At 44.2% G+C, this 16,868-nt stretch overlaps 1 protein-coding gene across 10 annotated transcripts in view; it reads left to right on the top strand.

Moving 5' to 3' along the window:
- Window positions 1-16,868, top strand: part of GRAMD1B (GRAM domain containing 1B) — a 212,961-nt gene that overhangs the window by 148,428 nt on the left and 47,665 nt on the right. For all 10 annotated transcript variants that reach the window (XM_077249616.1, XM_077249618.1, XM_077249617.1 and 7 more), the window contains one exon: window positions 3,623-3,643. In XM_077249616.1, coding sequence (XP_077105731.1) covers window positions 3,623-3,643 — 21 coding nt within the window. The remainder of the gene's footprint in view (window positions 1-3,622; window positions 3,644-16,868) is intronic.

The raw sequence follows: 16,868 nt of genomic DNA, 5'->3' as shown, positions 1-16,868 counted from the left end.
ACGAGTCCTTCGACTGGCGCTGTCCATATTTTACTCGGTCAAGAATTCATCTGCATGCCAGCAATGTAATATTGCATTTTTCTGCGTACCTGTGTTTTCTCACCCAGCAAAATCGGCTGCTTCTCAGGAATGCTGGAAGCCGAACCCTCACTATTCTGCTGATGGCACCAGTGTCGTGGTGATTGTGATGTAACATGTAGGAGATGGTAGCAGGGTATAATACACTGGCCAAATGAATAATAGTCAACAAACAAATGACCCCTGAACCAGGGCACCTCCCTATAATGGAAGGCAGGGTCAGATAGGCGTTATTGATTTATATTGGGCAGGTTGAAATTACGTAAAGGGAACCTGTCAGCACACTGTGTAAGTAATGGCACGGCACTTGTCCCTCAATAACAATAATACGTTTTTTGTAAAATGCCAATGTAATAGTCTTGAAAAATGTAGTGTAAATCAGTCTGGAAGAGCACTGGGAGTATCAATGCATTTGAAAGACGCCATATAAGTTTATTAACATGTCCCCAGTGAATCTGATTTTGGGATTTCATTTCTGTGCTGGGAACAGTCTTCAGGCTATAGGATGTGAAACTAGAAACACCACCTCCCTGAAGTGTGGGGCATTGAGTGTTTGTATCCACCAGAGGGCGCACTGACACTACAGAGGGGTCAGGACATGAGCGGAGGTGTAGGGATCGGATACACACTGCACCGCTGTAATAGCCCTTCATCTCCCTGGTTTATTGTCCTGCCATTTTATATCATTTATGTATTCTCAAATAGAGATAGTGAAAATCCACTCTTTTATTATTATTTATTTATTTTTTAAAACATCCTTGGATTTTCATTCCTTTGTTGCGCGTGAGCACCATGGTAATTACCGCCTCAGGAACACGAACCCCATGGTGCAGAGCGTGGTGTCTGGAAATAGCTGCGCTCAGCCATTTTTTATCAGATTGTCCGCATTAAGTAAATGGTTTTCGTCTTCTGGATGTATTTCTTCCCACTTCCTGAGATATTAACCCTTCTATGACCATTGGTTGGCCAGTGATTCTCTACCTTTATCAAGTGTCATGATATAGATGTGGCTGAGCTGAGGTTGCCAATAGGCACAGCTCATGGTGATGTTTCATTGGGTTTTACATAGGACTGCACTGCAGGTAATCCGCCTTTAGTGAGTTATAATGATGTAAATGGTGTAACCTCAGAGTCTAAATTACCCAAAGGTGAATTTAGAGGGATAAGGGTGGTCTTCCTTGTAATCACCACCTTCTAGTTTAGCACATGGAGGGTTCAGGAGCAGGAATGCAGAGGTCTGGTGTTGTAGCAGAGCTGTATTGTTGGCCAATATTAGAGAGTTTCCGAAAATTGTGCATCCAAATGTTCGCCTCATTGGCATAGGAGGCGTTCATGTTTGGGTCAGTCCCTCCATCGGCTCCGTCCACACACCATGACACAGATGAGTAAATCCAGCCCAGGGCAATATCCACGGGAAACAGACCATGTTTTGTCCTGTGTCATCCCACTCGCACCTCTCTTTACTCATACATTGTTCTTTTGTTGAAGACATGTTTGTTCCCAAGACAATAAGAGACCCTGGGAAATTTTCCAAAATTGAAATTATATTCAGCTTGATCCCTGAGCAATGGATCCATGAGACACAGAAGCAAATTGGAGGCATTTGGAATCCTTCCGACTTGCATCAATGTTTCACGGTTCCCATTGACTTGTGTGGCCGGGTCTGATCCACATGCACAGCTCTCACGGGGTCTCGCGCTGTGGTTCGAGACTTTCATGGATATGTGTATAGATCAAATTAAAAAAAACACTTTGGACCAAATAAGTACAATTCACATGGATCTCATGTGTGTAGCTTTATGCTTCATTCACACTTTCTTTCCCAGGACGATCATTTATTCTTGCAAGGAAAAAGCTGTAAGATTAAACGATTGTTTTGGGAATCAGTGAAGCTGCAGCATGAACGCTGCGTGTGAACACAACTTTAAATTGGTGTCTGACACCATCATTTTTGTTTGAAGCCTTTACTTTCCATTTTTCAGCACAATAACAACCACAATTAGACCCCTGATAATGACATGATTCCCTCTGCCTGCTGTCACTAGAGAAATTGGTGGAAAGTGAAATGGATGACAATTCCCATAAGTGAGAAGAACCCTGAATGGTGGGGTCACTGGCTGCAGGACCCCCAACAATTCTGTGTGTCTGCCCCCTGACATCCTTATACATTATTGTAAATGGCACATGGAGAAGACCACAGCGCCACCTACTGGTGACATATGTAATTACACCACGCGACCCCTTACCTGGCTGCTGATTCTGTGATAAGTTACTAATTGCTGATAATTTCTTATATTTCCCTCTGCCCAGAAATAGAAAAAATACCTGAAGCTATTAATATTACTTGTAGAAACAAATAACCCTAAGAACCAGGAGGTGCTGAATAATAAAAATGTGTATTCATGGTGTATGGCTGACATATGCACATCAGCCAGAAGATTAAAACTACTAACCAGAAATATAACATTTATTAGCAGGTGACAATGGACAGGATATATCAGGCAGTGACCGGCCACACCGCTCTGGAGGATTAGACGAGGTTTCTGTTTTTGAAGAACCTCCGTGTCCTGTCCTTCCCCACCAATTTTTTTTAAGCCTTGCTCCCCCTCCCTAGGTTCGGTGCTGAGCCTCCTCAACTCCTTCCAGTGCCTGTTATTGTCTGCAGTGCTGAGATCATGTACACGTGAAATCAGCGCTGCAGACAATATCCGCTAGGGAGGCTCAACGCCAATCTGGGGGGAGGAGCACAATCTTTTTTTCTTTAACCCCTTAACGACATGTGATGTATATATGTCATTTCCCTGACTTTGAGGCAGGCTCCGGCGCTGAGCCTGCATTTCTCCCTGCACATGACAGCTCATTTAATAGGCTGTCATGTGCACATGAGCACTGCTCCACCCGCAGCTGTTAACCAGTTAAATCCTGCTGTCAAATTATGACAGTGGGATTTAACATGCAGCGGCCGGAAAGCGCGTTATTAATCCCGCCCATCGATGCCCCTGTGACATGATTAGAGGGCGCCGATGAGTTGTCATGACAGCCGGGGGTCTACAGATGACCCCAGTCCTGTCATTGTGAGTCTCCTGTGAATGCTGTCTCGTGACTTGTGTTCATAGGAGATTGTGATTTCTGCTATATAGTGCTTGTATGGGTCTAAATGGACAATTATACACTAAATCATTCTGTGGAGCCCTGTCCTCACACACAAGCATCTCCAAAACTGACAACATATCCCGGATCTTGTAAGGTGCTGGGAAGCGATGAGGTCTTATTTTTGTGCCAGCCATACCAATATACATGGTATACATTGTTAATATACGCGAGTCTGTGTATATATTTCAGTACAGCTGGCACTGGGTGCAGAAGATGGCGGGTGCTGCAGATTTCCACTCAGGAACATTCATTCTTGCGGTGATAATATATCATGTGATATCTTTCTATGTGACCTAGTTTTTCTTTAATCCTTGTTTAACCCTTTTTTTTGCTATGGTGTACTCTCTGTAAACGATCATATAGAAGTAACCTCTTTTCTTTCTCCTTGCAGAAGAGCCAGAGCTGGTACAATGTGAGTATCCCTCAATTTTCCATGTCTGATTATTATGTGCATGTAGATGGGTCTGATTGTTCTAGTTTGTGGTGTGAAGTGAATGAGTTGCTGCATGGACATTACTGGTAAGTGCTGCCCTCTGCAGGCCATAGTGCAGTATTGCTCCTCTCAGCAGTTGAAACAATCTTGGAACAAATTGAGAACATTTATAGAGTTATAGCGAAAATATGAGAAATTGGACAAGATTGGAAATGTAGAAATGACGTGAACAGTGAGGTGATGGTGCAACATGTCGTAATATCACGACTTAGTATATCTGGTGCTAGGAGACTGCTGCCATTTTAAAGAGGAAGCTCCCTCTCCGGACATTTGAGTTAATAAATGCAGATGATATATGTTACAGTATGTAGAATTCGGTGTTGTCAAATTACTTTGTATCCTATTTTCACATCCAATTTTTGACTTATTAATATTGTCTAGGCTCATAAATTGCCTGCAAATCATGGGAGTCCCGGGTCCTGAGATTTCCACCGATCACTCAAAATACCTCTGAGTGGTGCGCAGCTCAGGAAGCAGGAGCTAAGTCTGGAGGAGTATGGATCTCTTAAGTCATAGGCTTTCTATTGAATCCACACTTTGTTGTGTATGCTCGCTCAGCCTCCCGAGGTGTGCGCCCCCTCCTCCCTACATCTGTGCTCCCCACCTTCCTACAACCTAGGCATTTGCCCCCCAGATGTTTGCTCCTCCCCCTCCTGCCCCCCCTCAGGTGTTTGCTCCCCAACCTCCCGCCCCCTAATTTGTTTGCTCCCCACATTCCCGCCCCCCTAAAGTGTTTGCTCATTCAGGTGTTTACAACCCCCGTGGCGTTTTCTCCCCAAGGCGTTTGCTCCCCACCCTCCTGCCCCCCCAGGCGTTTGCTCCCCACCCTCCCGCCCCCCCAGGCATTTGCTTCCCACCCTCCCGCCCCCCCAGTTCTTTGCTCCCCACCCTCCCGCCCTCCACTTCTTTGCTCACCGCCCCCCAGGTGTTTGCTCCCACCCCCCAAAGCTGTTTCTCTCTTGCCCCCCAAACTACGTACTCCCGCCTCTCAAGCTGTGCACTTCTCAGAGGTCTTTTGAGTGCTACCTAGTTTGTGAGTGAGAATTAAGCAGCACCAGAACCATATTTTTTTTATCTTCTGGGTCCCTCACTAGTTTTCTGATGTATTGATAGAACATATGTGAAGAACACGTGTCTCACTGTCACATACAGTACCTACCTTCATAGCATGTGACTGGCTGCGGCTATCTGGGGTTCATCTATTTCTGTTCACTCATTCTTGCATTCACTTTTCATTTTCGGAACAAATTGAGCAAAAGGACATACGCTACCCATATATCCAATGCAAGTGATAAGCTCCTACCAAACCTCGAGCCAGTGCCACAGGGCACACGCTCCCCATATATACAATACAAGTGATAAGCTCCTACCAACCTCGAGCCAGTGCCACAGGACACACGCACCCCCCATATATACAATATAAGTGATAAGCTCCTACCAAACCTCGAGCCAGTGCCACAGGAGACACGCTCCCCATATATACAATACAAGTGATAAGCTCCTACCAAACCTCGAGGACACACGCTACCCATATATACAATACAAGTCAGCTCCTACCAAACCTCGAGCCAGTGCCACATATATACAATGCAAGTGATAAGCTCCTACCAAACCTCGAGCCAGTGCCACAGGACACACGCTCCCCTTATATACAATACAAGTCAGCTCCTACCAAACCTCGAGCCAGTGCCACAGGACACACGCTCCCCATATATACAATGCAAGTGATAAGCTCCTACCAAACCTCGAGCCAGTGCCACAGGACACACGCTCCCCATATATACAATATAAGTCATAAGCTCCTACCAAACCTCGAGCCAGTGCCACAGGACACATGCTCCCCATATATACAATATAAGTGATAAGCTCCTACCAAACCTTGAGCCAGTGCCACAGGACATACACTCCCAATACAGTACAGACCAAAAGTTTGGACACACCTTCTCATTTAAAGATTTTTCTGTATTTTCATGACTATGAAAATTGTACATTCACACTGAAGACATCAAAACTACGAATTAACACATGTGGAATTATATACTTAACAAAAAAGTGTGAAACAACTGAAAATATGTCTTATATTCTAGGTTCTTCAAAGTAGCCACCTTTTGCTTTGATGACTGCTTTGCACACTCTTGGCATTCTCTTGATGAGCTTCAAGAGGTAGTCACCGGGAATGGTCTTCCAACAATCTTGAAGGCATTCCCAGAGATGCTTAGCACTTGTTGGCCTTTTTGCCTTCACTCTGCGGTCCAGCTCACCCCAGACCATCTCGATTGGGTTCAGGTCTGGTGACTGTGGAGACCAGGTCATCTGGCGTAGCACCCCATCACTCTCCTTCTTGGTCAAATAACCCTTACACACCCTGGAGGTGTGTTTGGGGTCATTGTCCTGTTGAAAAATAAATGATGGTCCAACTAAACGCAAACCGGATGGAATAGCATGCCGCTGCAAGATGCTGTGGTAGCCATGCTGGTTCAGTATGCCTTCAATTTTGAACAAATCCCCAACAGTGTCACCAGCAAAGCACCCCCACACCATTACACCTCCTCCTCCATGCTTCACGGTGGGAACCAGGCATGTAGAGTCCATCCGTTCACATATTCTGCGTCACATAAAGACACGCTGGTTGGAACCAAAGATCTCAAATTTGGACTCATCAGACCAAAACACAGATTTCCACTGGTCTAATGTCCATTCCTTGTGTTCTTTAGCCCAAACAAGTCTCTTCTGCTTGTTGCCTGTCCTTAGCAGTGGTTTCCTAGCAACAATTTTACCATGAATGCCTGCTGCACAAAGTCTGCTCTTAACAATTGTTGTAGAGATGTGTCTGCTGCTAGAACTCTGTGTGGCATTGACCTGGTCTCTAATCTGAGCTGCTGTTAACCTGCGATTTCTGAGGCTGGTGACTCGTATAAACTTATCCTCAGAAGCAGAGGTGACTCTTGGTCTTCCTTTCCTGGGGCGGTCCTCATGTGAGCCAGTTTCTTTGTAGCGCTTGATGGTTTTTGCAACTGCACTTGGGGACACTTTCAAAGTTTTCCCAATTTTTCGGACTGACTGACCTTCATTTCTTAAAGTAATGATGGCCACTCGTTTTTCTTTACTTAGCTGCTTTTTTTCTTGCCATAATAAAAATTCTAACAGTCTATTCAGTAGGACTATCAGCTGTGTATCCACCAGACTTCTGCTCAACACAACTGATGGTCCCAACCCCATTTATAAGGCAAGAAATACCACTTATTAAACCTGACAGGGCACACCTGTGAAGTGAAAACCATTCCCGGTGACTACCTCTTGAAGCTCATCAAGAGAATGCCAAGAGTGTGCAGAGCATTCATCAAAGCAAAAGGTGTATTTGAAGAACCTAGAATATAAGACATATTTTCATTTGTTTCACACTTTTATTGTTAAGTATATAATTCCACATGTGTTAATTCATAGTTTTGATGCCTTCAGTGTGAATGTACAATTTTCATAGTCATGAAAATACAGAAAAATCTTTAAATGAGAAGGCGTGTCCAAACTTTTGGTCTGTACTGTTTGGGGAGTGTGTGTCCTGTGGCACCGGCTCGAGGTTTGGTAGGTGTGTTCAAACTTTTGGTCTCTACTGCATATACAATACAAGTCAGCTCCTACCAAACCTCGAGCCGGTGCCGCAGTGGTTAGCACTTAGTTAGATGAGTGAGATGTTTGTGACGTCACAGTGAGATGATTAGGGGAATATCCTTGATTATTAGATTAATAATTGCTCTTTTATCTACCACACACATTTCGCTTTCTGGATGAGGACATGTTTATTGAATCTTTTCGTACCATGCTTTAAGGTTTACTCTACATCTTTAAATGACAAGTCCTAAGTTTATAAACCAGAATCCAGTTCATTCACGACTGAGACATTCATCTCTGGCTAAACTGGCTCCTGTCACACTTTAGCCACACGGCAGTGGCTTTGTTTGAAGCCCTGAAAAACAGGATTCGAGAGTATCCCTTAAGAGAAGACGTCATGAGAGCAAACACAGAGTGATGACCACAAGGTGCAAGCTATTAATCAGCCTAAAATATAGGAAGGCCAGATTAGTCTTTGCCCAAAATAAACATTTAAAGAAGCCGCCCAGTTCATGAAAAGCAAAACTAAGATCATCTTGTACCAGAAATGATGGGAGAAAGTCTGGAGAAGGCTTGGAACAGCTCATGGTCCAAAGCACAGCACATCCTAACACATGGTGGAGGCGGTGTGATGACGCGGGCATGCATGGTTCCCAATGTCATCGGGTCACTAGTGATTATTGATGTCACTGAAGACAGAAGCAGTTTGATGAATCCTGTGTCTACAGGAAGATAGTTTCTGCTCAGATTCAACCAAATGCAGCAAGGTTGTATGGATCTTGCTGCATTTGGTTCACAGTACAGATGGACAATGACTAAAAACATACTGCGAAAGCAAAGAAGTGGAATATTCTGCAAAGGCCGAGTCCTCACCAGATCTCACCCCATCTAGCCACATTTCACATGCTGAAGACAAAACGTAAAGCAGAAAGACCCACAAACAAGCAACAATTAAAGTCAACTGCAGTAAAAGCAGCAAAGCCTCTCAAAGGAGGAGAGTCAGTGTTTGGTGATATCCATGTCTTCCAGTCTTAAGGCAGTCATTGCCGGCAAAGGATTCTCTAAAAGTATTAAAAATTAACATTTTATTTATGATAGTTAATTTGTCCAATTACTTTTGAGCCTCTGAAGTGAGGAGGCTTTGTAGAAAAATGGTTATGGAAATTGCCTCTGAAGTCAGAGAGGAAGAGGAATTGAACTCTAGCACCACCTATTGAAAGTGGTGATTCTAAAAGTCAAAAACGTTTAGGATCGCTGCTTCCAACAGGTGGCGTTACTCTTCAAGTCCTCTTCCTCTCTGAAAAGGCAATTTCCTAATGTAACTTCCCAGAGGAGCATGCATGGCCTATAAGTCTCCTCACTCTGACATGCCAGGCTTGACATGACACTCTCTACAAGGAGAAGCGTTAACGTAGACTTTAGAAAAACGGTTGTAATTCCTAAACGTTTCACAGGTTATTTTTCTGCAGCCCCTTTAATTAAACCTGAAAGTCTACACTTCAGCTGCATCTCAGTTGTTTCATTATAAATAAAATAAATAGTGGCCTGCAGAGCTGAAATCGCAAACTTTCGGTCACTGTCCAAATATTTCTGGACCTAACTGTATACCTGCATATAGCGATCACAGTGGTCTGTGTATGGACCGAAGACTTCAGTGTATATAGCCTCGATAAACCCAGAGCCCTAGGTCTTTGTTACCTTTGTAACAAGAGGTTTCTGATTAGTAGATTGAAAATAAAACCTAACAACGGAAATGTAATCAGTTAGATATGAAAAAGAATTTCTGATAACGAGTGTGGGCGACAGACCATAAATACTGACAGCACCGACGTCTCTGTGATTATCAGAGAATAGATAAGGATTATATTAGTGGATGACACATTGGGGATATCCCAGGGAAACACTCCACCGTTTCAGGTTTCCAGCATTGTCCTTTCTTTCTAGAATATTATTGGAAACTGGCCTGAATATCGTAAGGAAAAAAAACAAAAAACATAAAGCCTCTATATAATGTAGGGAACTAGTCTGATATCACACACAGACTTCCAGTACACAAATTATAAAAGCACAACTGGAAAGAGTACATGTCACACAATAAATAGAGCACAAATATAATAAAAACCACAAAATAACAGGGAATAATTGATTGCAGGATTGCCCCTTGAACATTCAAGGAATTAAAACATTTCAACAAATTGTTCACGTTGAACTCAACGCCTGATGTAATAATGGGTGCAGAGCAGAATTAAACTTTTTTTTTTTTTTTAATACAGCACCTCTCTGTTGTGGACATATTGGCTATTAGAGAATTATTGTTATTTTTATTCCAAGTGAGCATTACCAGAGAGCTTTCACTGGCTGCGTGTATGTTTTCCTATTTCTGAGGAAGAAGTAAAACACCCCCTACCATACCTTAGAACATACTCCATGTGAGACTTGTATTGACAGTCTGCAATGATCACTGCAGAGTAATGACATGTGCTCGAGCACAGCAGACCTGAGAGTGATTAACTGACTGCGGCCATAGTTTAGACTCATTACAAACACTGTTAGTAGCTCTCCTATCCAATTCTAATGAGCTTGAGGGCTCATGCAGATGTCCGAGCAAATTAGTCTGATCAGACTGCAATATGTGGACTGGCCGCGACTTTCCCCACCCAAGCATCATAGCTTCATATATTTCTATGAGATTGCCAGCCAGTCCGTGCATTACCTCTCTGTACTCGGACCAGTTTGCGCAGGTGTTTGCATGAGACTTTGACAGAACCAAATACACATTTGCATTGCCAAAGCAAGTGTAATTCTGCCAACTCTACTGTATTCCTCCACCCACATACTGACTACAGGAGATGAAAGCTGTTATTCACACTCGGGTCTGCTGTGCACATCATCACTATGCGGTGAGGAGAGCAGGCGGTACCACTATGTCTCACACCGAGCTTGTCCAAACATTCTGTGGGGCAAGTTCTTTTTCCCCCTATGTGTGGATATCTGCTTATGATTGACAGATCTGGCAGAACTATGAGAGGAGAGCTGTGTTTGTAATGGGACTCAACTTTAGAAGCACTTCCCTCCACACTAACTACCAGAGATGAGAGCTGAAAGCTGTCAATCCATCAATCTCAGGTCTGCTGTTCTCCAGCACATGTCATCACTGCAGAGAGGAGAGCAGACTGTGAATACAGGTCTCACACGGAGTCTGTTCTTGGCTATGGTGGGGGGTGCTCTTCTTTCCTCAGTGTGTTGCTGCTTATGATTGGTCAGTGTTGGAATGAGGAAAACATACTCGCCTCCAGTGAAATCTCTCTGTTAAAAAATAACTGTTTAGGTGCCAAATACTTTGATTGTTAATATCTCTGCAACAAAGAGCTGACGTTTAAAATAAAATGTTTTATCCTGCTCTGCAGCAGCTATTGCATTGTATGTCTAGTTCAACAAGAAAGTTTGGTGAAAGGTCTGTTTAAATGCTGTTAATATCCAATAAACCCTCTGTAAAAGTGAATATCACCAAGTATCAGAGTGCATAGAGCCCCAAAATCTACTCTCACCCCCCCATACGCCGGAGCGCTGGTCTCTGCCATGTGCTCCTGTGATCTCTATGAGACAGCCGCAGTCGGGTCTCTCGTGTCCGCTGACATTAGTCTGTATGGGGGTCTATATAGGTCAGTGGTCCGGATCACACATTTAGTAGAAATAATGCAAAATTGCCCATTGTTCATGTAATAAGGAACTACAAAGGCATTAAAATGTGGTATCCAAAAGGCATATAATATATAGTGACCCAGACAATGCAGCCCCAGCCCAGAGGAGGTGATACAGGGGGCGTTACAGAGGTGGCGGCAGCGATACACATGGGGCTGTCTCTGTAAGTCTACGTTCACATTAGCGTTCTGCGCCGCAGCGTCGCCGCATGCGTCATGCGCCCCTATATTTAACACGGGGGCGCATGGACATGCGTTGCACTTGCGTTTTGCGACGCATGCGTCCCTGCGGCGCACGCTTCATGGCGCAGAGGACGCTACAAGTTGCATTTTTTGTGCGTCCAAAATCAAGCAAAAAAAGGACGCATGCGTCGCAAAACGCAGCGTTGTGCAGGCGTTTTGCTGCGTTTTTGTTTGCGTTGTGCGTTGCGTCGCTGACGCTGCGGCGCACAACGCAAATGTGAACGTAGCCTAACACCCTTGCTCCTATATCAGTCTGTATGATCATCTGCTCGTCTCCTGCCTCAGCCCTATGCTGGGAGATCACCGCACACAGGCCGAAGCACATCTGTACACATAGATGGATGTAACATTTAATAAAGCCGTGGGCAGTGATTTTTTTTTACAGAAGGATGAGAGACCTTGCTCTAGTTTATGATGGCGTTATTACAGAACAGTCCGCTATGAAACCTGATACCCAGTGAAATTCTTCCTTATATTCGGCTTGGTTACATCACAGTGTGATCGTCCTGTAGACCATGCCTTCAGGAAGCCATTATGTAAACTCTGTCACAAGGGGCATATATTTCATCCATATACACACGGGTCAGGAAAAGGCGAGCTCCTCCCAAGTCCACACAGTATACTCTTCCATGCCTCCTTGGGTGAGTTCCAGGGGTGCAGTCATCACCCCACCCTGCTCTTCTACAAATAAACAGCATGGAGGATGGATCACACTGTTCTGTATCTTAGCAGGGGCTCGTTCCTGTTAATATTAATATCTGCGACCTATATAATGAAAATCAGCAGTGACCCATGGCTCGACTACACCGGAGAGATGGCACAGCCCGAAGAGCATTTACCATCGAAATTAAATTGTCAGGTTATCAAAAAGAAAAAAGATATCCAGCGACCGATATTCTAGAAGCTCTGTGCAGCAGAGGAAACCTAGAGCTACCGTATATACCATCCGTGGTTCTGTTGGGTCAGTCAGAGTAGAAGCAGCCCTTAATTAGGAGAGCCATAAGCTGTGACATCCATTCACAATGACGTCCATTTCCCTAAGATTTCATAACCCCATCTTTGTATAGTGAAACGTTCTGCAACCTCTAATATACATTGTGTGCCTTTTCCTTGCTATTTTCAAGATCTCTGCTTGCTGTGGAAAACATTTGTGTATAAATCTAAACCCGTCTCCCAACTGACGTTGATCAGAACGGTTTCTTCCAACCCCTGACAGTAATGTTTCCATCCACTGACATCCTGACTTTGACTGGTTAGTCATCCCTATGGACAGCATGTCATTATGGTACATGGGTGCAGCAGGGAGCAGGTGGCATAATTAGATTTTACGCTGCACTGATATCCATTTCTCTATAATATAAGTGTATAATAGCGGTAATAGTAACTATAATAACCAAGCAAATACAAGACTTTGATCATATAAAGGTTCCTTTTGCTAGAAATACTTTCCTGTGGTCAGATGTTCTGCATTAATTATGAATGGTATTGATCCCAGTGCACTGTCCTGATTCCCGCACTACTGATGTAGCGGTCCAGACATTTGGTGCTCCTACAGTGGGGAAAAAGGCAAAAATTGGAGTATTGACAACAAATATCTCCAGTGTTAAAAATATATTTTTTTTAATTTTAGCAGAAATAAAAACCCAACGTACCTGGAGATGAAATGGAGATCCAGACCCACTTATACATCTCCTCAATTGAAAGGGGTGGAGATACTAATTAACAAGAAGAGCACACAGCATTTAATAACAACAATTGTTCTCAACAATTTACATCCTGAACAAATCAATAAATCATTTTTTATTTTTTTTTTTACATATGAACTCATGGAAAGGGCAAAAAACCATTAAAATAACCAAAGAATGTTTTTAATAATAAAAAATCTTTTTAGCATTGGAGATATTTTGGCAGTTCTCCAATGTTTACCTCTTCCCCACTCTTGTATCTTGGGCATATTACTGCTGGCGTTGGGTCTCACTTAGCACGGCCCGTCCAGGTGAGCACACATCTTGTTTCTCACCTGATGATTTTACGCTAATTTACTACGCTTGGATAGCGCCACATTTCTTTCCTGTTACCCAAGGGATGTCCATTATTTTTGCTCTACTGGTGTAGATAGCAGTGTGTGGAGGAACGCTTATTAGTCTGCTGGGTAACATCCATGCTCATTGTACAGAATTGATTAAGCTGTCGTTTCACATGTAAGAAAATGAGCCATTGTACATCGGATCTGCTCGCTTGTGACCAGTTCATTTATTGGCTCCAGCAGGAATAAATGGCCTGTCCTGTTTTCTATGTCTCACAACTACACATGGATTGTGCATGGTGGTTCGATGACCTGAGGGGCAAGCTCCCCTCCCCCAGCCTCCCATCCCACTACTGTATCTGCTTCTGGTTTGCTCTTTTTCACATTCCCTGTCCTTGAATAAGCAGACGCTCCAGGAGTTGTCCATCCCCTGTGTCCATCCCTGTGCTGCAGGGCTCTATAGAGGCACATCGCTGCATTCACGGCTGCTGTCATACTTCAGAGGTCTGTGATCTACCTGTGATCCGCATTGTCGGACTAGGCAACCTTTAAGCAGTTCACTTGTTGGTGACATTTCTGACTGGCTTCTGTGGTCCTGTAGAGAATTGGACTGTGGTGCCGAAGGTCCCCCCAATAGCATTGATTCTGAGGGCCCACCTGCGGCTTAAAGTAAAATATTGCCTGACCCTTGTTTGCAAATTACCTGCCAACGCAATCTCCATATGTTTACATGGAAAGATGGCTGCATTATGTCTACTGAAGTATATGGGGGCTGCAGTTGGGTGGACTTGGTGGACCCCCATCCAACTGATAAGTTAGAATCTCAGCGTGGCATTTACGGTAGTGATACATGTTCATATCGCCGCAGCGGCTCTGCCTGTATGCATAAAATGTACTGTGCCCAAACTGCTCATATAGGGCGGCTGCGGGCGATTCCAGCCTAGAGGCCCACCAGGGGCTTCATTTATTTCCCTATGGGCCTGTTCAAATGTTGGTTGTGTGCTATAACAATGTCTGGTGACTGCACCGAGATGCGTCAGGGACGTCAGAGGAGCGCAGTCGGTCAGGCTGGAAATATTAAGTATGGGTTGCCTAGTACTTTATAATAAGGACAGCCACTCAACTGCCAAAATGACACCTGAATGGTACACAGACTGCCAGGACGTCTGGAGAATTGACCCTTTCTTACTTTTGTGATATTTCCTTACATAAGCCTGTACAGCCCTTGCTTGATCCCTGTGGGTTTAGGTGGTAATGGGCGCCTACCAGATCCGCCACTCCTTGTACTGCTTCTGCCATGTGCTGGGACTGGCCCGCTGGTCGGCCATTATTATGTCTGCATGTGCTGTATGCAACTAAAAATGCCCTCATTAGTTATAACTAATAAGAGGCCACTTGTTCCCATGAAAGCCGGCATTGTGCGCAGCTCTCTTCCATCTGGTCTGCTGAGGAGGAGCAATCCACCATATAATGGGGAGGATAGGACGTGTGCATTCCCCTACGAATGTCTTGATGTCTCTGGTTTTCTCCGTTTCTGCATGTTGTCATGTCTCCTGTTTTCTCTTCCTCAGCATGAACGGCAGCACATACGCAGAGTAAGATTCCCAGTAGTGCTCTTCCCACCCTCCTCTTCCTCAGGAGCAGTGTATTAGTATAAGATGGGACACCTATCCCCGCTTCCCCATCTTATATGATACTACATTTACCAAATGTCATATGGATTCCACCACCCACCAGCTTCTCACCCTCCTTTTTACCTTTTATTATCCTGATTACATTGCAAATAGCATTTATTACTCTGCAGTCAGCAGCGCCTCCTCTAATTAGGCCACAGCCTAACCCCATCTGTCATTAGTGAGGATGCCCCCTGTCCTGCCCTGGCCAGGAGGTACCAGCCTGTCCCAGCTCTGTGTGTTTACCATACAGTTAATGTTCTATCTCTTCCAGGTCCTTATCTCTCAGAGTGTGCGCCAACTATACCCTGAGCTACTGTAGAGCCGACCGCTGGGCGCACACGTGCAAAGTCAGCTTCCACATACCACACTCACTGATCAATCATTAATCAACCATTTCCCTTCGTTAGCAAATTCAAACCGTTCATCGATTGGTCGGTCAGTTCATCTGAGAACCCAAATTAAAACACTAAAGAGGAAAATAGATACATTGTTGGTGGAAAAATGTCAGTAATGTATAACACTCACCGCCATGGATAGCACATGTATAATAAAGCTGATCTGCTGCACTGGCAGATGTCTGCTTGCTGTCAGTGAAAGGAATCATGTTTGCAACCAAAGCTGAAAATAAAAATTTTGATCATAGGACATGATAGATAAAAAAAAGCGTAAAATAGGGTTTTAGTTAAGAAACTAAGAAACATTTTTGTAAACCCAATGTAAGGAGCTATTATTGGGGGAGGGGCGCTGTTCAGGATCCCCCATCTATTGGCCAGAGTGGAGAACAGTTATAAAGGCCGTCTCTGCCTTTTTGGAGCACCTGACCCATTGATTCTAATGGACACTGTGCTTTTTTTCCCCTGTGGTGACGCTGCAGGGAAATTTTAACCCTGTCAGGGTTCCTCACAGATGACAGCGATAACTGACAGCGGGACCCTTTATTATTATTATTTATATAGCACCATTAATTCCACGGTGCTGTACATGTGAAAAGGGGGTTACGTACAGAGTTATAGATATCGTTAACAGTAAACAAATTGACAGTGACAGACTGGTACAGAGAGGAGAGGACCCTGTCCTTGCGGACTTACATTCTTACATTCTTCTTACATGATATGCTTATTATCGGAGGGCCTTCCTAATAAGCAGAGATTGTCCAGAGTGGACGTCCCCTTTAACAAGTCGAGGTTTTCAGCCTCTGAATGTAAACGATGACTTTCTATTCATTGAGAACAAGAAGAAAAATGTGAAGAAGTGAAACCCAATACCATGGATATTTATTGCTGACATGTTTACAGAAAACTGAGATGAGCCCGTGATTTATGGCCTGGTAAATAAGATGAATATAGTGTAGCAGGTAAATCACGGGCTCATCTCAGTACCACTGTAGCCTAATCTGACATCTCTAGAGTAACGGGGCTTTACCGGAACGTAACGGGGTTGAACTTGCACCCTGGAGACCATGGGGACCATGTTGGAGATTTTGCATTGCGGCCCACAAGCCTCAAGTAACGCAACTGGGCTTTACCCTCAGAGGTACTTTTACTATGCAGCTCTGATATTCGCTAAATGTTCAGTTTGGGATTTAAAGGGAACCTGTCACCACTTTTCTGTCCTACCAGCCAAAAGTATAATTTTATTCACTGTCAGCTATGCATTCCCTGAATACTTATGTAACCCCCTGACTCCCCATGTATCACCCATAAAAACCTTTTATGACGCAGATCGCTGTGAGATATCGCGTCAGAGCAGTCAAATGGTTTCTCGTGTGTGCGCATTTCTGCTTTTCGACTTTGCCCGCAGTTGGACAAAGCATACTGCTCAGGCGCGATATCTCACAGCGATCTGCGTCATCCACGTCAAGGACTGTGTGCAGCAGCCGAGGAAACGGG

The sequence above is a fragment of the Ranitomeya variabilis genome, chromosome 4 (genome assembly GCF_051348905.1).
Source record: "Ranitomeya variabilis isolate aRanVar5 chromosome 4, aRanVar5.hap1, whole genome shotgun sequence".
In the NCBI taxonomy this organism is placed as follows: Eukaryota; Metazoa; Chordata; class Amphibia; order Anura; family Dendrobatidae; genus Ranitomeya; species Ranitomeya variabilis.
Note: the sequence above shows the minus strand (reverse complement) of the source record. Positions and strands in the feature narration are given on the sequence as shown.